The sequence below is a fragment of the Chiloscyllium plagiosum genome, chromosome 7 (genome assembly GCF_004010195.1).
Source record: "Chiloscyllium plagiosum isolate BGI_BamShark_2017 chromosome 7, ASM401019v2, whole genome shotgun sequence".
In the NCBI taxonomy this organism is placed as follows: Eukaryota; Metazoa; Chordata; class Chondrichthyes; order Orectolobiformes; family Hemiscylliidae; genus Chiloscyllium; species Chiloscyllium plagiosum.
The window spans coordinates 31112793-31138852 of NC_057716.1; the positions used below are offsets into that span (position 1 = coordinate 31112793).

Below are 26060 nucleotides of genomic sequence, written 5' to 3' on the forward strand. Positions count from 1 at the left end.
ATAGCTGAGATCTCCTTACAAGTTTGTTTCTCAATTTCCCTCTGACTATTGGGGGTCTATAATACAATCCCAGTAAGGTGATCATCCTTTTCTTATTTCTCAGTTCCACCCAAATAACTTCCCTGGATGTATTTCCGGGAATATCCTCCCTCAGCACAGTTGTAATGCTATCCCTTATCAAAAATGCCACTCCCCCTCCTCTCTTGCCTCCCTTTCTATCCTTCCTGTAGCATTTATATCCTAGAACATTAAGCTACCAGTCCTGCCCATCCCTGAACCATGTTTCCGTAATTGTTATGATATCCCAGTCCCATGTTCTTAACCATACCCTGAGTTCATCTGCCTTCCCAGTTAGGCCCCTTGCATTGAAATAAATGTAGTTTAAGTTATTAGTCCTACCTTGTCCCTGCCTGCCCTGACTATTTGACTCACTTCTGTTCTCAACTGTACCTGTCTCAGATTGATCTCCTTCCTCACTATCTCCCTGGGTCCCACCACCCCCCACCTTACTAGATTAAATCCTCCCAAGCAGTTCGAGCAAATCTCCCTGCCAGTATATTAGTCCCCTTCCAATTTAGGTGCAATCCGTCCTTCTTGTACAGGTCACTTCTACCCCAAAAGAGATTCCAATGATGCAAAAATGTGAATCTTCTCCTATACATCAGCTGCTCAGCTATGCATTCATCTGCTCTAGACTCCTTCTCTTGCCCTCACTAGCTCATAGCACTGGGAGTAATCCAGATATTACTACTCACGAGGACCTCCTTTTTAAATTCATGCCTAACTCTCTGTAGTCTCCCTTCTGAGTCTCAACCTTTCCCCTTCCTATATCGTTGGTTCCAATGTGCACAATGATCTCTTGCTAGCCCCTCTCTCCCTTACGAACATTCTGCATCCTATCTGAGACATCCTTGATCCAGGCACCAGGGAAGCAACACACCATTCTGATTTTTCAATGCTGGCCACAGAAACGTCTGTCTGTACCTCGGACTAGAGAATCCCCTAACACAATTGATCTCTTGGAATCCGACGCACCTCGCATTGCATTAGAACCAGTCTCAAGTCCAATGCTATCCATTCCTCACTGCAGGTAGGATCAGGCATGTTTGCCCAACTTCCTTTTGTTACTTGGATGTGAAGTGGTCTTATTTTATGTGAAGATTTCCCTTTATGATTTAGGGTGTATTCCCACCTCTTGCACTCCACTCCCACAATAGTATTGCAGTCAGTAATGTACAGGGAATTACCTGAACACTTCCAAACTTCACCACATCTCAACAAAGCATCAACATTACCACACCTCTGCGCCAACCTGTCAGCATTGAATTAAAACAAATTGAAATTCAGTTCACAGCAGAAAAGAAATAATTTATATTTGCTTAATGTCTTTCAAAGCAATATGATATCCCTGACCATGCTCAGCCGATTCTAAAGTAGAGAAACAAATGTTAAGTAGCTAATTGACCAGTGAATTCCCAGGCTTTTCTTGAAAAAGCACCACAATTTTTTTTAAATCAGAGGGCTCAAGTTTAATATCTCATCTGAAGGATGGAATCTCTGACATTACAGCACTTGCTCGCTCCTGCATTGAAATGTCAGCCTTGTCTCTGTGCTTGAGTTCAGAACTGACGCTTCAATCCATAGCCATATGATTTAGTAGTGACACTGTTCCCCAATGAGCTGAGGGTGAGCCCACACAGAGACAACAGGCCTAATAGCTTCCTTCAGTCCTGTAACAATTCTGTAAGTAGACAAGCAGGAGGCTGGAAGAACACAGCAAGCCAGACAACATCAGGGAGTGGAGAAGTCCCTTCTTCAGGAATGGAGGTATAACCCTTCTTCAGGAATGGAGGTGGGAGTAGGGGGAGCTGCAGATAAAGAGGGGCAAGGGGAAGGGTTATAGGTGGAGAGAGGGGCGGAGTGGTGAGGTGGTGATAGGTGAATACAGGTGGTGGGTACAACCTGGTTGGTCGACGGGAAGAATGAATCTGGTTGGTAGTTGGAGGGAAGGATCGGTCAGAGGAATGGAAGGGAGGGGGAAGGGCTGGAGAGAGAGTCAGGGGATGGTGGGATGGTTATTTGAAATTGGAGAACTCAATATTGAGTCCTCCGGGCTGTAGGGTACCAAGGAGGAAGATGTGGTGTTGTTCCTTCAACTTGCAGTCCGGTCGCTGTGGCAATGGAGGAGGCCCACGATGGTCATGTCAGCGAGGGAGTGGGAAGGGAAATTAAAATGGGCGGAGACCTGGAGGTCAGGCTGGCCCTTACAGCCCGGCTGAGATGCTTAGCAAAATGTGCCCTTAGTTTACGTTTGGTCTCGCTGATGTAGAGAAGAGCACACTGGGAGCACCGGATACAATAAACAAAGTTGGAGGCAAGGAGGTGAATCTCTGTCTCACCTGAAAGGACTGTTTGGGGCCCTGGATGGAAGTGAGGGGGTGGTGTGCCGGCAGATTTTGCATCTTTTTATGGTTGGGGGGTTCGGGGGGGTGCAGTGGGTGGGGAGATTGGAGCAAACCATGGACTGGTGAAAGGAACAGTCCTTGAGAAGGCAGAGAGGGGGTGGGAGAGGAAGATGTTCTTGGTGACGGGGTCTAGTTGGACTTGGCAGTATGTTTAAGGATGATGTGTTGGATGCGTAAACGAGTGGGGTGGAAAATGAGGACAAGGGGGACCCTGTTTTTATTATTTTTGGAGGGGGCGAGGTTTAGTGCAGTGGAGCGGGAGGAGGTGCAGTAGAACAGAGGGGGAGAAAAGGTTGTTTAAAATAGGGGAACATGTCGGATGCTTGGGAGTGGAACATCTCCTCGTCAGAGCAGATGCGGGGGAGATGGAGGAATTGGGAAAATGGGATGGAGTTTTTGCAGGATACAGGGTGGGAGGAGGTATAATCCAGGTAGTTATGGGAGTCTGTGGGTTTGTGGTAAATATCAATCCATAAACTGTTGTCGGAGATGGAATTGGAGAGGTCAAGAAGGGGGAGGGAGTCGTCTGAGATAGACCAAGTGAATTTAAGAGCGGGGTGGAAGTTGTGGGCAAAGGCGATCCAGTTCAGCCTGGATGCAGGATTCATAGAATCCCTATAGTATGGAAGCAGGCCCTTCAGCCCTATAAGTTCACACTGACCCTCTGAAGAGTATCCCACCCAAACCCATTCCTTTACATTTACCCCCAACCTACACATCCCTGAATACTATGGGCAATTTAGCATGACCAATTCATCTAAGGTGCACATCTTTGGATTGTGAGAGGAAACCCGAGCACCCGGAGGAAACCCACACAGACAAGTGGAGAATGTGCAAACTCCACACAGACAGTCGAGTGAAGCTAGAATCAAACCCAGGTCCCTTGCGCTGAGGCTTCAGTACTAACCACTGGGCCACCATGCCGCCCTAATTAGATTAGATTCCCTAAAGTGTGGAAACAGGCCCTTTGGCCCAACAAGTCCACACCGACCCTCCGAAGAGTAACCCACCCAGACCCATTCCCCAACCCTATATTTACCCCTGACGAATGCACCTAACACTATGGGCAATTTAGCATGGCCAATTCACCTGACCTGCACATCTTTGGATCATGGGAGGAAACCGGTGAACCTGGAGGAAACCCTCACAGACACAGGGAGAACATGCAAACTCCACACAGACAGTCGCCCGAGGAAGGAATCGAACCTGGTCGCTGGCGCTGTGAAGTGGCAGTGCTAAACACTGAGTCATCGTGCCACCACTGATGCACCATTGATGCAGTCATCGATGTAACAGCAAGAGAATTGAAGAGGGATTGTTCGACGTGACTGACAAAGAGGCAGGTTTAGCTGGGGCTCCTGAGAGGGCCCATGGCCATCCCCTGAATTTGGAGGAAATGGGAAGAGTTCAAAGAAAAGTTAATGAGGGTGAGGACTAATTTGGCGAGGCAGACGAGAGTATCGGTGGAGGTGGACTGGATGGTCTGTTGGAGAGGAAGAAGCTGAGGGCTTGCTGGCCATCATTATGTGGTATGGACATGTATAAGGACTGCACTTCCATAGTGAAGATGAAGCTCTGGGGTCGAGGAGCTGGAAGTTTCCATACAGATGGAGGGCATGGTTGGTGTCCTGGGTGTAGGGAGGGAAGTGTCTCAGCCAAGGGGGAGAGAATGGAGTCGAGGGTGGAAGAAATGAGTACTGTGAAGTAGGAACATACGGAGATGATATGTCGGCCTGGGTAGTTGAACTTGTGGATCTTGGGGAGCTGGTAGAACCAGGCAATGTGGGGCTGGGGGACTATGAGGTTGAAGGCAGTGGAGGGGAGATCACCAGAGGCGATGAGGTCACAGGCAGTGTGGGTGATGCTGGCCTGATGGGCCGTGGCAGAGTCGTGGTCAAGCAGAAGGTAGCATATGGAGTCAGAGTGCTCGTGTCAGAGGCTGAACCACCTTTCCGTTTCCATCTCGGACGACAGTTTACAGACAGACATTTACTACAAACCCACAGACTCCCATAACTACCTGGACCACACTCCTCCCACACCATTTCCTACAAAAGCTCAATCCCGTTTTCCCAATTCTTCTGTGTCCATCGCATCTGCTCTGATGAGGAGATGTGCCCGAATATTTTAAATAACATGCTTTTCCCCCCTCTGTCATCCAGACTGCCCTCCATCACACCTATTCCATTCCCCACTTCGCGGCTCTAAATCCTTCCCCCTCCAAACATAATAAAGGCAGGTTTTCCCTTGTTCCTATTTCCAACCCCACCAGTCTCCGCATCCAACATATCATCGCTAAACACTTCTGCCAACTCCGACTAGACCCTACCACCAAGAACATCTTCCCCTCCCCACCCCTCTCTGCCTTCTGCAAGGACCGTTCCCTTCGACAGTCCTTGGTTTATGCCACTCTCCCACTAACTCACCCCAAACCCCAGGTACCTTCCCCTGCAACCGGAAAAGATGCAAAATCGGCTAGCACACCACCTCCCTCACCTCCATCCAGGGACCCAAACCTCTTGGTCACCACCCAATTACAATTCCCCTTCCCACTCCCTCTTTGACATATCCATCCTCGGCCTCCTCCATTATCACAATGAATCAGACCGCAAGTTGGAGGAACAATCCCTTATTTTCCACCTGAGCAGCCTACAGCCTGGAGGACTCAACACAGAGTTCTCCAATTTCCAATAAACTTTCCACCCATCCCCCTCCCCTCCATCTCTCCAACTGACCCTTCCCTCCAACTACCAACCAGATTCATTCCTCCCATCGACCAACCAGGTCGTATTCTCTACCCATAACCACCTATCACCACCTCACCATTCTGCCCCTCTCCCCACCCATAACCCTTCCTCCTCCACCTCGCTTTGTGTGCAGCTCCCCCTACCCCCCCCCACTCCTCAAGAAGGGTTAGACCCAAAATGTTGGCTTCTCCACCTCCTGATGCTGTCTGGCTTGCTATGTTCTTCCAGCCTACTGCCTGTCGACTTCAGATTTTGTCATCTGCAGTTTTTTTGTCTGTAACAATTCTGTGAAGCAGACAGCATTGCCCTTGTTCAGTCCTCCTTGTTTTCTGCTAAGTGTAGAGTTCTGGATGACAAGGGTCTACAATTTTCAGCGGCATCTATTATTAATCTTCATAACTAGACTTGGTCAGAGCACAGAGAGCTAAGAAATAAATATAGGATAAAACGTTCTCTGGTGAACGTGGGAAATCTTGGCTGCCAGTGTGTGTATGTGTCATAATGGACAGGACCATTGCAGCCACTAGGCAAATTCGGCTGAGTGGTCAAATTTGAGGGAAGCAAAAAACTGAATGAAGTATTCATGAGACTGCATAAGCGAACAAACAGACTTCAGCAGTGGGAATGAATGAACTGGGCCTACACTGGTATACGCACACACACGCACACACATTTCCATACTTTTACAATGTTTTCCAAAGTTTCATATTATATTCCTCATTCTGCTTATGTTACAATTTTATGCAATTGCACATCTACATGAATATTCTAAAATTGTAAACCTGTGAATAATATCAAAGGGTATAATTCAATCTCTCCCACTCTATCACTCTGATCATTGATGGTGTAAATTCTCTACAATATCGTTCAGTAATTATTACAGAAATGATTTAGAGATGCCAGTGTTGGACTAGGGTGCATAAAGTTAAAAACCACACAACACCAGGTTATAGTCCAACAGGTTTAATTGGAAACATCAGCTTTCAGAGCGCTGCTCCTTCATCAGCAGCACTCCAAAAGTGCTTCCAAATAAATCTGTTGGACTATAACCTGGTGTTGTGTGATTTTTAACTTTATTACAGAAATACAGTATTACATCATGTGAGCCACATTGCACATTATAATGTGCATTTCTGCCAGTCATCCTAAAAAAAATGTGGGACAATGCGAATGTATATTAGTGGGCGGCACGGTGGCACAGTGGTTAGCACTGCTGCCTCACAGCGCCTGAGACCCGGGTTCATTTCCCGCCTCAGGCGACTGACTGTGTGGAGTTTGCACGTTCTCCCCATGTCTGCGTGGGTTTCCTCCGGGTGCTCCGGTTTCCTCCCACAGTCCAAAAGATGTGCAGGGTCAGGTGAATTGGCCATGCTAAATTGCCCGTAGTGTTAGGTAAGGGGTAAATGTAGGGGTATGGGTGGGTTTCACTTCGGCGGGTCGGTGTGGACTTGTTGGGCCGAAGGGCCTGTTTCTACACTGTAATGTAATCTAATCTATAATCTATATCACACACCTGCAATTATAAATGGAGAAGTGTGTGTGTGTATAGTGAAGTGAGGAGAGGGTGGTGCAAAATTTGCCCAGTGTCCCTAAATACGTTTACGCCATCAGGGTAATGCTTTGTGGTCAAGACTGGATGCAAGTTGGAATTTTTTCTGTAAGAGTTCAGAAATATATAAGGTATTTGGAGCAAGACAATCTCAGTTGGGAATAATCCTGCCCTCTTCTTGTAGCTCAACCCTACCTGTGTCTCATCCTTCACCACTTCACAATCCTCAAAGTATCCATATCCATATGTTTATCTGATTGGATCCTGTGAGCATTTGCTTGAAATCTGAATTCCATATCTTTGTATTGTTCTTCATGGTTTGGGTAAGCAACCCAATCTCACTCCTCTTCTTGCCTCCAAGTTCTTCAGAAGCAAACCTATTAGATTAACTCTGGAGGACTCCCAGTCCAGAGATAAACCTTAAGCTCTGCACAACTAGCGTAAAGCATATGCTTGGTTGATGAAAGAATGAGCAGTGGAAGAGGAGGATTGTTTTGGAGGGTGATAAAGACTCTTTAAAACTGGCAGTTACCATTTTTCTAATCTTAGATGACATAATCCAGAAGCATAGAGATCCAGTTCAACAATGCTTCAATGATGAAAGCTCTCCTCCTTCCGATGTCTCTCTGTCCCTATCTCTGTAACCTTATACTCTCCAACCTTCGTATGCTTCCAAACCTAGTGAAGTGAATGTTTTCTATTTTCATTGCTACTGCAGTGGCTGCATGTCCCTTCAGCTGTCTAGTTTCTAAGTTCTGGAATTCCCTCCCGTCAGCTTTCTGTTGACTGATCCTTATCAACCATCTCCTCGTCTAACACTTCGGCCAGCTATCTTAATATCTCTTTATGCAGCTCGGTATCATCTTTCTGTTTGATGGCCGTCCCGGAATGTTTGCATGATGTTGAAGGCACTATATTAATGCAAGTTGTTGATGGTAGTATCATTTACCTGTATGATTTCAGCCACCACTGTTAGTGCGTGCCATGAGTTTCTCTGTGAAAGGTGTGATACTGTTAGCTTGGTGCATGCATGTGCTTGCTCAGCAGGGTTTCCGGCACATTTGTGATTTTTTTTGTCTAATTAAAGTTGGTAATGTCAGGAAAAAAATACAATAAAAATGTACTAGACTAATAGCTATAGATTTCAGTTGTGTTTTAAAACGAGGAATTGTTGCAACTGTTAGGCATTTTGCTCCAGGTCTGATGATATTCACGCCATTGTGACTGATTGTTATTTAACCAGTCAGTCAATGGAGCTGATTGCTAGTGCTGCAACCGATACCCAAGTCATTGAAGCAAAGAGCTGGATCAATGGGGAGCAGCACTTCACTATCACCATAAGGAAGCTGTTTGATTGAAACCTTTGTGTTTCTATGGTAATATGTATGTTCAGCAGTTACATTGATTTTTGTTATTTTCCATTATGACCTTTATGCTTATGGGCATTTGAAAACTCGCACAGGTTACCTGGAGATCATACAGCGCTGCTTTCTGACGAACCCGCTGCATATTGTCCCGATGTTAATGTGAACGCTGATATTTTATGCGATCAATTTTCCTGTAATCATAAAATGCACCAAATGTGAGCTTTCAGATTGGGAAATGTCACTGATTGATCACTTCAGGCTGTTTGACGAAGTTGAGGCCTCACACCGGAGTCTGAAAACTAAGTTGCCTCTCAGTGGGAGTAGCATCATAATTACTTTCCTCTCTTCTTGAGTTGGAGGATTGGACTGATACTCTCTCACCCACTCCTAAAAACAGGCTGAATGAAATAGCAAGGGAAGAGGGAGAGGAGTCAGAGAAAATTTGGTGTATTCTTGTCAACTGCTCTGGCCAGAGAACAAAATTGAACCTCTAAAGACTAATTGAACTAAAAGATGTGTCACCTCGTAGATTAGCAGCATGAACCCAGAATTGTCCTTCCATTTTTTCTACATTCTAATACATCCAACACCACCTCTACTGTGATATGGACGGTCTCCAAAATATCGCCATTAACTTCCCCAAGTTCTCAGGTCTTCTTGTCTTTCTCCACGGTAAACACAGAGGAGAAATATTCAGTGGAGACTTCGTCCATCTCCTGCAGTTCCACACATACATGTCCACATTGGTCCTTGAGGGGTCCTATTTTCTCTCTGGTTATTCTGTTTCCTTTCATATACTTAAAGAACCTCTTTGGATTCACTCTAATCTTTTCAGCCAAGGCTATCTCATGCCCCCTTTTCACCCTCCCGATTTTCTTCTTCAGTAAACTCCCTTATCCACTACATATCTCCAGGGATTCCCTTGATCCCAGCTGCCTGTACCTGAGCCATACCTTCTTTTTTCTGTTCAAAGCCTCAATACCTCTTGTTCATCCAGGGTTCCCTACTCCTGCCAACCTTGCCTTTCACCCTCACAGGAACGTATAGACCATGAACTCTAGCTATCTCACTTTTAAAGGCCTTAATGTGATTCCAAAATGTGACAGGAAGAATGGACCAGTTGTGAGTAAATTCCTGCAATGGACTTCTAGCTGTCTCAGAGCGAGTATGCCAAAGCTTCCTTCAGTCATGAGAGAATGAACATGGAAAAGGCCATTTGGCCCTCGCACAGTTCATTCATTCAGAACCAATTCACATTTCCATACAGGGTCGTGAGTCTTTGGAATTCTTTGCCACAAAGAGCGGGGGTGGGGGACGGGAAACAGTCTTTATGTTTGTTTAAGGCTAAGATATCATCTTGTTCTGTAGGGGAATCGAGGATTATGGGGAAAGAGCAGGAAAGAGGGATATGAGGAGTGTCAGATCAGCCATGATCCTATTGAATGATAGAGCAAACTCGAGGAGCTGAATATTCCTATTTCTTATGGTCTTATTCTCCATCTGTAGCAAGTGTCCACTACTCTACCCAGCAAATGTTCCGTGTGTCAGTCAGTTTTTGTATGAAACAGCTCCCAGCATGCACCTTCTCCAAATTGAGATTTCTCCCCTCATGCACTTGAATTTGAGATATCATTCTGGGTTTTTTTTCCTGGTCTCTTCATTACTACTTTTGTGGCTAAAACACCCAATTTGTGGGTGACCTGGCCCAGAAATATTCACTTTCAGCAGAAGCTGCTATCGTTATGGAGATGTTGCAGATTTCAGGGTTTAGGGATATCCACAATGAATTGAGTATCTGTGGTGCACGATCACACAAAAGCAAAATAATGAAGGTGTCAGAAATCTGAAATAAAAAGAGAAAATGCTGCAGCAACTCATCACTTCTGTAAGCATCTCTGAAGACTGAACAGAACTAATGTTTCTGGTCTGCTATGACCTCTTCAGAACTCCACATGAGCCTACTCTCTCCCTTGCTTCCTCATCAAATATTCTCTTATTTAGTCCCCCCACTCATGTTTAAATAATTTCCATCTCAATGCAACTAAGTAGTTCACTTTAGATACCAATGAGTTCCACATTCTCACAAGGAAGAGGTTTCATCTGAATTTCCAATTAGGTTGATTATTTCTATATGTTCCTTCACAAGATATGAGTATCTGTAATAAGGCCAGCATTTATTACCCATCTTTAACTCCTCTTGAGAATGTGGTGCTGAGTGGCCTTTACACAGTAGTTAAGAGTGATCTATATCTCAGTTTATTTTGGAATCACATTTTGGCCTTTAAAAGTGAGATAGCTAGAGTTCATGGTCTATATGTTCCTGTGAGGGTGAAAGGCAAGGTTGGCAGGACTAGGGAACCCTGGATGGTGAGTATTGAGTCTTTGAACAGAACAAAGGAGGAATGGCTCAGGTACAGGCAGCTGGGATCATGGGAATCCCTGGAGATACATAGGGGATAAGGGAGTTTACTGAAGAAGAAAATCAGGAGGGCATAAAGGGGGCACGAGATAGCCTTGGCTGAGAAGATTAGGGTGAATCCAAAGAGGTTCTTTAAGTATATGAAAGGAAACAGAATAACCAGAGAGAGAATAGGACCCCTCAAGGACCAAAGTGGACATGTAAGTGTGGAACTGCAGGAGATGGACGAGCTCCTCAATGAATATTTCTCCTTGGTGTTTACCGTGGAGAAAGACATGAAGACCTGAGAACTTGGGGAAGTTAATGGTAATATTTTGGGGACAGTCCATAACACAGTAGAGAAGGTGTTGGATGTATTAGAATGTATGAAGGTGGATAAATCTCCTGGTCCCAGACCAGATATATCCAAGAACACTGTAGAAGGCTAGAGAAGACATTGTGGGGGCATTTGCTGATATTTTTGCATCATTGTTAGGCACGGGTGAGGTTTTGGAAGACTGGAGGTTAGCGAATGTTGTGCTTTAGTCAAGAAGGGCTGCAAAGAAAACCTGGGAATGATAGATTTGTGGTAGGTAAGTTACTTCAGAAGATTCTGAGAGCTAAGACATACATGTATTTGGAAAGACAAGATTTGATCAGAAATAGTCGGCATGGCTTTGTGCAAGGGAAATAAAGCCTCACAGATTTGTAAGAGTTCTTTGAGGTAGCCAGGAAGGTTGATGAGGGCAGGGTGGTAGAGGTCGCCTATATGGATTTCACTAAGGCCTTTGATAAGGTTCCACATGGTAGGCTGCTCTGGAAGGTCAGATCGCATAGAATCTAGGGGGAGCTGGCAAATTGGATAGACAATTGGCTTGATGGTAGGAAGCAGAGGGTAATAGTAGAAGGATGCAAATCAGACTGGAGGCCTGTGACTAGTGGAGTGCCTCCTGAATCGGTGCTGGACCCATTGCTGTTTGTTAGCTATATGAGTGATTTGGATGAGAATGTACAAGTTTGCAGATGACACTAAAGTAGGAGGTATCATTGACAGTGAAGAAGGTTATCAGAAATTATCACGAAGTTGATCAGCTGGGGAAAGTGGCCCAGAAATGGCAAATGGAGTTTAATACTGATGTTTTCCATTTTGGAAATTCAAATCATGATAGGAGTTTCATGGTGAATAGTAGGGCCTTTAAAGAGTTTTGTGGAATGGAGGGACCTTGGAGTTCAGGTTCTCTGAAAGTGGAGTCACAGGTAGACAGGGCAGTGAAGAAGACCTTAGGCACACTGGCCTTCATCAGTCAGAGCACTGAGTATACAAGTTTGGAAGTTATGTTGTAGTTATACAGGACATTGGTCGGGCCCCACTTGGAGTATTGTTTTCAGTTTTGGTCACCTTGTTATAGGAAAGGTATTATTAAACTGAAAAGAGTGCAGAAGAAATTTGCAAGGATTGTTGCCAGGATTCAATGGTCTATAACTTATAGGGAAAGGTTGGACAAGCTAGGCCATTTTTCTTTAGAGCAGAGGAGACGGAGGGGAATCTTATAGAGGTGGATAAGATCATGAGAGGCATAGATAGGGTGAATGCACTCAGTCTTTTTCCCAGGTTTGGGGAATTGAGGACTACAGGGCATCAGTTTAAGGTCAGAGGGGCAAGAATAAAAGGGAACCTGAGGGGCAAATGTTTTACACAGGGGGTAATATGCACATGGAATGAGCTGCCAGTGGAAGTGTTGAGGTGGGTACATTTAAAAAGACATTTGGACAAATACATAGACAGGAAAGGTTTAGAAGGATATGGGCCAAGTGCAGCGAAATGGAGTTAGAGTGGATGAACATTTTGGTCAGCATAGGACCAGTTTGGGTCAAAGGGCCTGTCTCTGTGTTTAGGACTCTATGACTATGACTCTATTAAACTCTATCTGCCACTCCTTGGCCTGGGGCTTATCTAATCAAGGCCCTGTTGTAACACATTTGAAAGATTGTGAGAGTTCTATACAAGGGAAACATTGTGACATTGTTTCCCCAGCTTGGAAATCCAGAACGTGAGGGAACACTCTGGATAAAGGGCTGACCATTCAGGACTGAAGTGATGAGGAATTTCTTCACTCAAAACATTATTAATCTTTGGAAGCATCTTCTATAGATGGTTGTGGGTGCTCCGTAAGTACAAGGCTGAGACATTTCAGGGAAACAAGGGATAGAGGAGTTGAGGCAGAATGTAGCCATGATCATAATGAATGGCAGAAAAGGTTTGAGGGACCAGGTATCCTAGTCCAGTTCCTGTTTCTAATGTTTGCATGTACATAAATATATAGACATCTGTACATGTATACGTCTGTTATCGAGATTTGAGAAGATTTGTAGCTCAGATTGAGGTTCTGGATATCGGTTTGCTTGCTGATCTAGACGTTTCATTTTCAGACGTTTCGTCACCATACGAGGTAACATCTTCAGTGAGCCTCTGGATGAAGCACTGGTGGTGTAGCCTGCTTTCTATTTATATATTTAGGTTTCCTTGGGTTGGTGATGACATTTCCAGTGGTGACATCATTTCCTATGGTGATGTAATTTCCTGTTCTTTTTGTCAGGGAGTGGTAAATGGGATCCAAGTCAATGTATTTATTGATGGAGTTCTGGTTGGAATGCCATGCTTCTAGGAATTCTCGTGTGTGTCTTTGTTTAGCTTGTCATACGATGGATGTGTTATCCCAGTTGAAGTAGTGTCCTTTCTCATCCATCTGTAAGGATACTAATGAGAGTGGGTCATGTCTTATTGTGGCTACTTGATGTTCATGTATCCTGGTGGCTAGTTTTCTGCTTGTTTGTCCAATGTAGTGTTTGTTACAGTTCTTGCAAGGTTATTTGTAAATGACATTGTTATCAGTATAGAGTCTTTCAAGTTCATTAGCTGCTGTTTTAGTATGTTGATGGGTTTGTGGGCTACCATGGTGCCAAGGGGTTTGAGTAGTCTGGCAGTCATTTCTGAGATGTATATGTCTATTTGTGTATGCTTTTGTATTTACATGCATGCTTATGCACTTACCGATGCACATAAACATGTGCGTACTCCCCCTACATTTTCCGATTTCCACATACATGGAACATAACAGTGCAGTACAGGCCCTTCGGCCCTTGATGTTGGGCCGATCTGTGGAACCAATCTGAAGCTCATCTAACCTATACTGTACCATTTTAGTCCATATGTTTATCATGGATATTCACATTAATTATCATTTGAAAGAAGGATTACGAGCAGTTTTGCTATTTTAGTTTAGAGATCTAACTCTAATGTGACTGACAGCATTCAGAACGTTATCATGGTGGCCTCCATTTTGAGTTACTGTGTTGTATCCAAAACTAGAACACTTCAGGTCACCGTTGAGCCAACTGTGAAGGGCTTACCTCAGGAAGTTCGTGCTTTCTGAGAAATTTCCACAAGGGGTGATTACTAAAGCAGTGCCTGACTTTCCAAAAGTCTTTGGCGGCAGCAGCAACACATTAACAACATTTTCACTCATGGACACTGCACATAAGCTCAAGCATGCGAAAGTGTTAGAAACAATTTTGAAAAATTGGATGTAATGAAGATCAACTTATAGAATGAAACGAAACCCAATATCTCAGTTCACTTGCTGTAATAGGCAAATGGAAGAAGATGCCTATAATAGTAAAATTACTGCCCACTTATAATGAAAATTGCCGTATTAATCCTCCATTACCTGTGGCACAAAAAGGAAGAAGAATACACTATATGGATCACTGGTAACTGATAGAACTAAAGTGCCTAATCTCAGCCTGCACCCTAACTGCAATTTTTAAAATTATGCTTTTAGAAGCCTCAATTCCATCTCAGCTACTGTGAACAGTCAGTCGTTGGTTTTCAGCGCTTTTCAGCAAAGTATACAGTTAGGTCCCGGGTCAGGCTCACAATTCAGAGAAGCTAAGCATTCTGCACATCTTTCAGATTGGCGAGTCCCTGAATCAATATTGAGCGCAGCAATTTCCAAGCAGGCTGACCATTTACTATAAGTGAGCTCGAACTGTCTGCTTCATGTACGTTGTCACATTGTCATTCAGCAAGCTCAGATCTTGCCTCCTCCTGTTAGAATGTTCTGCTCTGACAGGTACAGCAGAGGTCTTATTGTGTTATATATACTGGATATACATATCTTACAATTTGCCTTCTTTATTTACACAGTTGGACTTTATAACAATGCAGAAATACATACACACACACACACACACACTCCCTGCCTGAAAGAGAAGTTGAACTGACAGCCCTACCAGCTCCACCAGGGGTAGCGCAAGGGGGCAGGCCCTGAATAGGTAAAAACGAGGACTGCAGATGCTGGAAACCAGAGTCTAGATTAGAGTGGTGCTGGAAAAGCACAGCAGGTCAGGGAGCATCCGAGGAGCAGGGGTGATAGGTCAGAGAGGAGGGTGGGGGAAGGTAGCAAAGAGTACAATAGGCTCCTGAATTCCATGCAGAATGGGGATTGAACCCCTTGCTGCTGGCACCAATTTGATTCACATCAGCTGTCGGGCCAAGTGAACCTCCCAAAAGAGCTCCCTGTTGCTGTGGCTACATTACGTACGTATTGTGGCCTGGAGCTACAGATAGTGATGATGAATGCTCCAACATCCCTTCCATCATGTGGCTGACTGGATCTCTTCTGCTCTTAGTGCCTGCCATTGGTGTGTGTTGGAAAGATTTACAGGTTGATATTCTACTTATTTTACTGCATTATGAATGTACTTTTATTGACCATCAAATCTTGGCGTGGGAGTTGAACCAAGAGCTTCTGACCCTGACCAGTGATGTACCACAAGACCTCCTCTATGAAGTTGGGTAACAAATAAACATGCTAACCAGTCTCATTGAGTGGGTGTACTGCAGATCTAACTTTGGGATCCAGTAGTGAGTTGTTCATTTTTCCCTGTCGGATTTTTCAGTAAACACCTCAGTACAAATGTTTACCTCTTCTGGTTCTGACACCTGAATTGTCAACAGTTTCCATGATCTTGCTTTACTTACAAGTAAACAAATTTTGTGCTTTAGATGTGTGTACAAAAGAAAGAATCGAGGTTTGTCTAAATATGGTGAATGTGTTTGGGCACATTACAGGAGCAGGAGTCAATCTCCTGAAAGCCCTATCTTTGCTTTCAGTAATAGATTGCTTTTAATGCTAACCGGTGATTCATGAAAAGAGAAGTTTCGCATAAAGCAATTTTGCCAATCCATAGGGAATACAGCATAGGTATAGGAAAGATTAATTGGAAACACTTAAATGTATTTATTTCCCGCTAAGACATGCTCGCAGTGTATTGTGAAATCTTTCCTCTTGTGCAAAATCTGCCTGTAATTCAACAGCAGAAAACAGATGCTGAATGTTTCTCCTGAAAGGGAAGTTTGACAATTAAGGAAAAGCAGTGAATGGCCAGCAAAATCCCCATCCCATGAACAAATAAAAAGAAACTGAAATTGTAACCATCCAGAATGCAAACAGAACCCCATTTTTGATGACCTGTGCTGTTTTTCTTTTGCAGTCACGAAGACAGTGTGTGCGCAGCAGTGTGATGAGCGATGCTTCAGCCCATTTGTCAGTGATTGCTGCCATCGGGAATGTGCGGGTGGCTGCTCAGGGCCAAAGGACACTGACTGCTTTGTATGTGACCGCAAGTAGCATTGACCAATCTCAAGCTTTCTTTTAGTTTCGCTAACCCATTTCAAGGTCAGCGCGGTAGCCCGTTACCTATCAATGTCATTGTAATAACACAGAACCATTTCAAATGGATGATCACGTTCTTTACAGTAATACTGGTCTATTTCAAGTTCATTACAGTAACTTGGACTCAGTTCATATTCATTGTAGTAACATTGTCTCAATTCACAGTTGTTTTGGTAATACGGGCACACTTCAAGTTCATTGCGGTGATACTGGACAACTTCACATACATTACAACAACATTGACCCATTTCATGTTCTTTACAGTAACATGATCACGTTTCACTGTTGGCCCAGCAACACTGGCCCATTTCAAGTTTGCCCTGCCCATTTCCTGCTCATTACATTAATACTGATCCATTTCCTATTCATTATAATGACACTGGCCCATTTCATGTTCATTGCAATAACTCTGGACTATTTCATATTTGTTACAGTAATAGTTCACATTCATGACACTGACCGATTTCGCATTCAGTACAGTAGCATTGGCACATTTCAGTCATGGTATCACTGACTCATTTCCTCCCCCACGGATTGGTGTGTCAACAATTAAGAAAGTACAGGCATGCATATAAATGGTTCCTAAAACTGTTGCTACTGCAGACATATATTTCCAGATGAGACACTGTGATGCAGTGTCTCATTATGCTTCACTGTGGTATTTAAGTAGAGAAGGGCTCATTTTCCTCTGGATTGTTTTTATTGCTATGAATTCCCGATTGTATCCTCTTACTTTTTATGAGTGCACTAAAAGATCAGTGCAGAGGTTGATAAATGTCTGGTACAGACACCCTCCCTGCAGCTGTAATGGTAGTGACATTCCAAGCACTTCCCTGTCCAATAACTTCCTAATAGAGCAAAAGTTGTCTTTAAGCTAATTACTGTTTGACCAATATATAAACGCATGAGAATGTACCTTTACAAACTTACCCTTTAGACCTACTGGCTGATGTCCTGGTAGAGCTACCTAGAGAATGTGTTTTCCTTGATTCGGAGATGCCGGTGTTGGACTGGGGTGTACAAAGTTAAAAATCACACAACACCAGGTTATAGTCCAACAGGTTTAATTGGAAGCACACTAGCTTTCGGAGCGATGCTCCTTCAATCAGGTGATGAAGGAGCGTCGCTCCGAAAGCTAGTGTGCTTCCAATTAAACCTGTTGGACTATAACCTGGTGTTGTGTGATTTTTAACTTTGGTGCTTCCAATTAAACCTGTTGGACTATAACCTGGTGTTGTGTGATTTTTAACTTTGTTTTCCGTGGGTCAGTTCTCTGGCACAAAGAACCATTTGATAAAGTATGAGGACTGGTTTACGAGAAAGATGACTTAGACCAAATAGTAAAAAGTAATTTTGATGAAGAGTAACTTTGATTGTTAGAATATATTAACCCAATCTTGGGATTCATTAGAACGTAGACCATCTAACCTGTTTATATCTGTCTGATCCAAGGAATAAACAAATATTTAAAACTATTACGAGGATCTTTTCTTGCTGGGAATGAATAATAGAAGTAAATTTTATTCTGCAACAGACTGATCTAATTTAGTGCACATCAAAATGAAGTTTCAGTTTAATGCTTGCTGAATGGTAATTTATGAGTCTGCTTTTATTATTTGTAGAACACATCCTGCAGGCACTTAATAAATAAGGAATTCCTACAATATAAAAGGGAAATTTTGCTGATGTGCCTATCAGTCATTCCCAGCAAAGATTATTGAAAACTGTATGACACAGAATGAGACCATTCAGCCCACCCAAACCCAATACTGTGATATTAGTTATTCCCAGGTCAGTTAGCTGCTGAATAAAGCTCCTCCTACGCTGTTTGTGGGTTAGGTGCAGGCTAAACACTATGTAGTGATTGTGCTGTTTGGGGCTGTTAATCTGGTCTAGTCAGAGAACCCAGGCTGACAGATAAGAACAGGAATGTCAGACATCTTGTTCACTCTTGATAGCTGGCTCTGAGTGAGTTGGATCAGTGTCAAGCACTTCCCATATGTAAATAAAGGGTGACTTGGTGACAGGATAGCGGCCTCTGTGGAATGTTTTTGCATGCTGCTCAAACAAAGTACTCCAGAACTCTCCTCGAATTATAAATGGGACATTCTGCTACTCCTGTCTCTGAATGAGATTGCTAAGTAGCCAAATTAGGAATGGGGTTTATCAGGTGACAAGAGCTCACTTCACACAGAACTCTTAAGATTAGGTTCCCACAGTAATATTCCTCTCCCAAAACTGAAACTGCATCAGCAGTTGCCAGAGAAATTTGGAAGGGAAGAACACAAGAGCATCAGGAGGTTGCATTAAAGTAGACACTCAGGTCAAAATGCTGGCAATACAGGCTGAGAAGTCTCTTTCCTGGCTATTATATTTGTGATTCTGTTTCATTATGGCACTCAGTATTTCAAGCATTAAGGGTGGCAAGTTGTAGTTTTTTTTCTGAGTAGGCTGTAATGACTGCAATTATTCCCTATAATGATGGTATGTCTTTACTTTGCAGGCCTGCACCAATTTCAATGACAGCGGAGCCTGTGTTATTCAGTGTCCTCTGCCGTTCTTTTACAACACCATAACTTTCCAGGTGGAACCAAATCCCAACGCCAAGTATACATATGGAGCGTTCTGTGTCAAGAAATGCCCACGTACGTTTTCCAGAAAGAAGGGTCTCTTGCGGCCTCAGTGTGAAGAAGTATAAAACCCCACTGTTATGTGTTGTTGCATTGTCTAAAAAGACCCAGGATCTAATTAGCAAGAAGTAAGGTGCACATGTTTCAGTGGACATTTATGGCTGCGCTGGCGAGTCAGTTGTTGTACAACATGACATTGACCTGAGCAATTTCCTAGTTAGGCAGTTTTGAATTCAATAGAAGATCCCTCGAGGCTTTTCAGGTCTAAAGTGAAATTATTTCAAATGAAGACATTCCCACTGATCAAATGGATATTTCTAGAAATGCATTTGATTCAAACCCATGTGTTGTCTTGAGGTGATTGTGCTCTTGCAGCTGTTTGGGTTATTTCTGTGTCTGACCTGGATTTGTACTTGGATTTCCAGTTGTATTGGGGGATGAAGGCAAGTTTCTCTGTAAAACTATCTTCGTTAGGACAATAATAAAGAATCGTCCTCTGAGGAGGGTGGGTCAGTGAACAAGGTAATGGTCCCTTGTTAGGTTGCTACTCCCTCTGGCAATGGTTTTTTTTGACTGGGAACACAGGATCACAATTAACTCTGCAGTCAATCAGCAGTACACCTTAGAGCATAATTCACAGTCCCAACGAAGCAACTCTGTTCACATTCTTGAAATGGTATCAAAACTGAGTGATCACAGTGAAGAACGGATGAGATTTTTAACTCACTGAAGACCTTAGTGTTGCCTGCCCATCTTCTTTCTTCCAAATTTCATATCTTCAGACTTAGCCACATTAAATTACAACCCCCTCCCAAAAGAATGTGTTTGCCTACTACACGGAGCTCACAGGCTCTTGGAAAGAACGCTGTCACAGTTAGTAACACGAGAAAGTAATCAACAAATGTAACAAAATACTGCATCATCCAGGGTTGGAACAGTACAACATAGCTCAGGTTGTGCAATGCCAACTCAATTTGGTCACCTCACTGTAAGTAGGATGTACCTGCGAAAAGGTGCACAGATATAATACTAGAATAATTCCGAGAGTAAAGGAGGAGTCCATAAGAAAAAGCTTTAAAAACTGAATTGAGAGTGGGGAGATGACCTCAGTGAGTGAAGGTACAGAATACCCAGTACAGAAACAGGCCATTCATCCCAACAGATCTGTATTGGTATTTATTAGATTAGATTCCCTACAGTGTGGAAACAGGCCATTCATCGCAACAGACTTGTACTGGTATTTATTAGATTAGATTCCCTACGGTGTGGAAACAGGCCCTTCAGCCCAACAAGTCCACACCGACCCACTGAAGCGCAACCACCCAGACCCATTCCCCTACATTTGGCCCCTGCCCCTAACACTATGGGCAATTTAGCATGGTCAAATCACCTAACCTGCACATTTTTGGATTGTGGGAGGAAACCCACGCAGACATGGGGCGAATGTGCAAACTCCACACAGTCAGTCGCCTGAGGCGGGAATTGAACCCGGGTCTCTGGCGCAGTGAGGCAGCAGTGCTAACCACTGTGCCACCGTGCTGCCCAAGCTCCTAATCACCCCAAGTCATGTGATTCTACCCATCTTCCATTCCCTTCAGTCTTTGCATTTATCTGACTAACTTTTTATTGCCATTCACGTTAGTCAGTCAACGTTCCCTGACTTCCACACTATAACGTCTCTCTGGCTAAAGACCCTTATCCTCTATGAGTTATTCACTATCTCTCAACAAAATCACAGAGTCAATACAACACAGAGAATGCTATCTGGTCCATCATACTTACCACCATTTGATCGCTCAAATAAGAGAAATTTAGGAGATTTTAAATTCAACGCAATGAAAGTAAATTTAAGTTAGCCATCCAAGGAAACAAAACAATTTAGCTTAATTTTCCAGGCCACAGTAATGGACATATTAACCTCAGGTGTATTAGATTAGAGGGAGAAAGTGAGGACTGCGGATGCTGGAGGTCAGAGTCGAGAGTGTGGTGCTGGAAAAACACAGCCGGACAGGCAGCATCTGAGCCGGACCTGCTGAGCTTTTCCAGCACCGCACTCGTGACTGTATTAGAATAGAGTTTGAAGCTGGTCCAGAAATCAGAATAGTAGAAAGATATGCATTGGTGTCACTCGACCATGTCTTTTCCTAAGCATTTGTCTTCATTGTAGCATGTCAGTTGTTGGGCCCGGTCGTACAGCCTTATGTTGCAAAACGTGATCTAACCCGATGTTTGGAGAATGATTACCACTTACATCTTCTGATACGTCTCTCTTGGTCTAACTCTCTCTGTCTCTGTGCCTCAAATGTTCTCTGAGTTGTTTCTCTGTCTGGCTTTCTAGGTCTCTCTCTGCTTGTCAGTCTGCAGATCTCATACTGCATCTGTTTTGTGTTTTTCTCTCTACCCTACTTTTGTTTTTCCCTCCATTTGTCTCATTCATGTTTTTTTTTGTCCATCTCTCTCCCCTTCTGCATTGCTTTCTTTATCTGTCTCTGTGGGCAGTGTCCATCTCTTACTCTTTCCCTCTCCTTTCCCTTCCTCACTGTCTCTTGTCTCTTAAAAAAAATGCTTTAAAAGAAGATTCACTGGAAGATTTAGTTGTCAGATGTATGAATGTGTTTGCATTGTTTCAGTGTGTATATGTGTGTTAATGTATGCACATGTCTCTCTGTGTAGGTGTATACATTTATGTGTGTGCATCTATATACGCTTTGTATGTTTGTCTAGGTATTTAGAGTCGTAGAGTGCTACACTACAGAAACAGACCCTTCAGCCCAACTCATCAATAGCAAACAAGTTTCCTGAACTGAATTAGGCCAACCTTCCTGTTTTTGGCACATATCCTCTGAACCTTTCCTATCCATGTTCCTGTCCAAATGTTTTTTAAATATTGTAAGTGCACTTGCCTCTACCACTTCCTCTGACAGTTTGTACCATTACACACACCATCCTCAGAGTGAAAATGTTGCCCCTCGGGTCCCTATTAAATCATGCCCCTCTCACCTTACACCTATGCCCCCTGGTTTTGGACTCTCCCACCATGGGGAAAAGACTTTGTTTATTCATCGTATTTATGCCCCTCATGGTGTCATATACCTCAATAAGGTCAGTTCTCAGTCTCCAGTGCTCCAGGGAAAGAAGTCCCAACCTATCCAACCTCTCCTTATAATTCAAACACTCCATCTCAGAAACATCCTTGTAAATTGTTTTTGCACCCTTTCCAATTTAAGAACATCTTTCTTCTAGGCAAGTTGCCAGAATTGTATGCAGTATTCAAAATGTGATCTTACCTATGTCTCTTGCAGCTGTAACATGATGTACATATGTCTCCCTCTATCTCTGCCTGTTTACATAGAGTCATAGAGTCATAGAGATGTACAGCATGGAAACAGACCCTTTGGTCTAACCCATCCATGCCGACCAGATATCCCAACCCAATCTAGTCCCACCTGCCAGCAGTCGGCCCATATCCCTCCAAACCCTTCCTATTCAAAACCCATCCAAATGCCTCTAAAATGTTGCAATTGTACCAGCCTCCACCACTTCCTCTGGCTCATTCCATCCACTTACCACCCTCTGTGTGCAAAGGTTGCCCCTTACATGTTTCTTTGTATGTATGGGTGTCTTGGTGTGCATGTTTGTGTCTGCGACCTAGATTTTCCTGGTGTTGTGGAGAACTGGTCGCTTATTCAAAATGATGCTGGAATCCCATAGACTCACCCCCATTTTTGATAGATCATATTCCTTCCCATAGTGGGAAATTCAGAAGGCTGGCACAATGGCTCAGTGGTTAGCATCGCTGTCTCACAGTGCCAGGATCGATTCCACCTTGGGTCACTGTCTGTGTGGAGTTTGCATGTTCTCCCCGTGTCTGCATTGGTTTCTTTTGGGTGCCTTGGTTTCCTCCCGTGGTCCAAAGATGTGCAGATTAGGTAGATTGGCTGTGGTAAATTGTGCATAGTGTCCAGGGATGTGCAGGCTGGCTAGGCTATGGGAAATGCACGGTACAGGCATAGGATAGGGGGTGGGTCTGGGGTCGGTTGCTGTTCAGAGGATCAGTGTGAACTTGATGGGCTGAATGGCCTACTTCCACCCTATGGGGACTCTATGACTCGAGAACCATTTTAATCATTGCCAGCCCCTTTTCACTGAAGTGATGTGCTTATCCCAGAAAGACTTTAAACCAAATTTTTCAGTTGATGTAAATCCTTTAAAAGGAGGGAATATGTCGATGGAACCTTTTGGTTGTCAAATTATTTAAATCCCTTGCCCTTGAAAACAAGAAAAGCCAATCTGTGCTTGAGAGTTGAACAAAATCCATTCTTGCAATTTCGATTGATAATTGTCTATTTAACCCTAGTGCTAACATGATAATATTGTTACTACATGACTTCTTCCACAACATTTCATATTCCTTATGTTCATATTTGACTGACAGCTCCAAAAGGTTATTGTAGGATTAGCTGTCATCAATATGGGATTCTGATGACAATTTTAATTTTAATGAGGTACTTGCTGGGATTTAAATGTATGAACGGGCTTTTTATGTTGCGTAGTCTGAAATAGAGACCTTAAAGTTTTGTTTTAATTCATCTTAACATGGCCCCTGAGCTGTTTTTAGTGGACACCAAGTAAATTGCAATGGAGGATGAAAGGGCAAAGGTTGGTATGAGAATGGCATGAGGTTTATAAGGAGCAATGTGGATGAGTGAGGGATCAAACATTGTCAGTAAGTTTTATGGGGGCCATAAGGGGTCACTGAGATAAGTGGAGGGGCATTCATTGGCATGGAAGGTGTGACGAGCCAGTGAGTGTGTGGGGGTGGCATGTGTTAGCTTGCATTGGTTTGGATGGGATATGGAGAATGATGGGGGATTGGGGTTGGAAGGCCTAATATTTGATAAAACAGTGGGTAGTGCCGGAGAACCAAGGCAGGGTTTTGAACTGGCCCAACTTAGCAGTCAGGTGGGTGGGACAGTGGGTCTAGATCCAGCATGCACCTGACCTATAAAACAGACACAGTGTTCTTATGTGTGCATGCATATATATTGGTAGGTGTAAATGTATGTCTGTATATTTACTTGAGTCTGGATCAGTGTAAATGTGCATCGCTGTATGCGTGTATCTGGATGTCCCTGGAATGTGTGTGTGTATATCTTTGTGTATCTATGCATGTATGGGTGCATCTGCATAATGTACATGTGTTCGTCTGTTCACTTGTAGTGTGTGTTTTGTAATATGTGTGTGTGTGTTTATACATGTCTGTGTTGTCTTGCAAATCCAGTCTTTCATTTGAAACCTGCACAACCTCACCAGAGATGGGCGCAGATTATTGTCATTTTACAGATCTGGTTTTACTTTCTGTCGGGAATGTTATCAATTTGTTATCAATCTTTACATTATGCCACTGATGAAAAACACTGAACCTTGACTAAATCTATCCTGGAAAACAAATTACAAAATCACATGCCGGTCACTGCACATCACAGCGCACTTGTTCCAGTCATGGATTTTCTCTCAGTCATCGTTTTCTCTTTTGTTTTTTTATAAGCTTTATATTCTCAGTTTGCGTCCTTTGCTGATGGTGCTGACTCTCAATTCCATAAAGGAGCCCAGTCGGCCTTTTCATGTGTGTCTAGACAGTGGGTGTAGGGGACTCTCTGACTCTGTAAGACCTGAGCCCACCTTCACCCTAATGGGAGAATGAAGCTATTTGACCTATCTCAGGGCATCGAGTTAGCTTTGAGAGGATTTCTTGAAACTGCTCACTCCCCGGCCCTTCCCACCATGCCCCGCTCCTCCACAGATGAAAAACCAAAAAACTGCAGATGCTGGAAATCAGAAACAAAAGCAGAAATTACTGGAAGAACACAGCAGGTCTACCAGCATCTGTGGAGAGAAAGCACAGACATAACTCTGCTATCCCTGCAAGATGAGATCAGTTAACTTTTCTGTTTTATAAATGTGCTTTAATCAAGCTGTTCAGATAAGTTGTGGCTCATCTCTGAAACAGGTAGGATTTGAACCCAGACCTTCCAGTTCTGAGCTAGTGCCACAATACCCACTCCCAACATCGTTACCAACAGAACCTTTGGATAAGCAGTCTATTTTTGACAGTGTGTACTTATGTTAATCATAGAATCCCTACAGTGTGGAAACAGGCCATTATTACACCAACCCTCCAAAGACTCAGCCCTAGACCCCCACTCTACCCCTGTAACCCCACATTTAACATGGCTAACTAACCTAGCTGCCTCTCCCTAGAAATTACAGGGCAATTCACCTAACCTGCACGTCTTTGGACAATGGGAGGAATCCCACCTAGACACTGAGAATGTGCAAACTCTACACAGACCGTTACCCAAAGTTGGAATTGAACCTGATTCCTTGGTGCTGTGAGGTAACAGTGCTAACCACTGAGCCACCGTATGTTGTTCAGTGGCTGTAAATCAGTCAGATGGCAGCTGTGTTTTGAATATTCATAGTTAGCAGAAAACAACTGCGTGATGGATTTCCCCAATCCTGCATGTGCAGAAATGAAATGAGTGAGGGGCGAAGGTAAGTCCACATTAATGCAGCTCTAATTTCTCAGGTTCATGCTCCATTCCTATATGAACATGTGTTGGGAGGGCACAAACAGGGCATTTGGCCCTGATCTTGTCAGTGGCCTTAATAGCAAACAAGTGAAGCTCAGCAAAATGAATCCGGTCAGGTACAAAAATAAGTGATAGGAATTCAGTGAGACATTGAGTTCAAAATGAAGGCGGGTGGTGAAATTAAGCTCAGTGGGCACTGACTGGCAGATATGGGCTACTGAACTTCATAGTGCTGACAGAGGTTGTTGCCAAAAATCTGTCCTGCCTGAATTAGAAGTAAAGCCTACTTGTAAAGCACCCAAAAAGTATGGGTAGGAGGGTGCAGCAGATAGGCGTAGCGTAGTTAGAAGTGAATTTCTGTCTTGCGTGCAGGTTTAGCAGCGAACATTGAGTTGGAGCAAGTCTCTGATATATTGGCTGAATGATCAATCCCACTGTGTGAAGAACGGTCAGAGATTTCACTGGGGCTGATACTGGGGGGGGGGGGAGGGGGGCGGGGGAGATAGTGTCCAGTGACGGGCAGCAAAGAACTTTCTTACATTGAACCTTAATGGAATAAACCCTTTGAGAATG

General features: G+C 43.7%; 1 protein-coding gene across 1 annotated transcript in view; it reads left to right on the forward strand.

Moving 5' to 3' along the window:
• LOC122551916 (receptor tyrosine-protein kinase erbB-4-like) overlaps positions 1-26060 on the forward strand; it is a 958043-nt gene that overhangs the window by 624175 nt on the left and 307808 nt on the right. Inside the window, exons 6-7 of the mRNA XM_043694485.1 lie at positions 16083-16201; positions 18768-18909. Coding sequence (XP_043550420.1) covers positions 16083-16201; positions 18768-18909 — 261 coding nt within the window. The remainder of the gene's footprint in view (positions 1-16082; positions 16202-18767; positions 18910-26060) is intronic.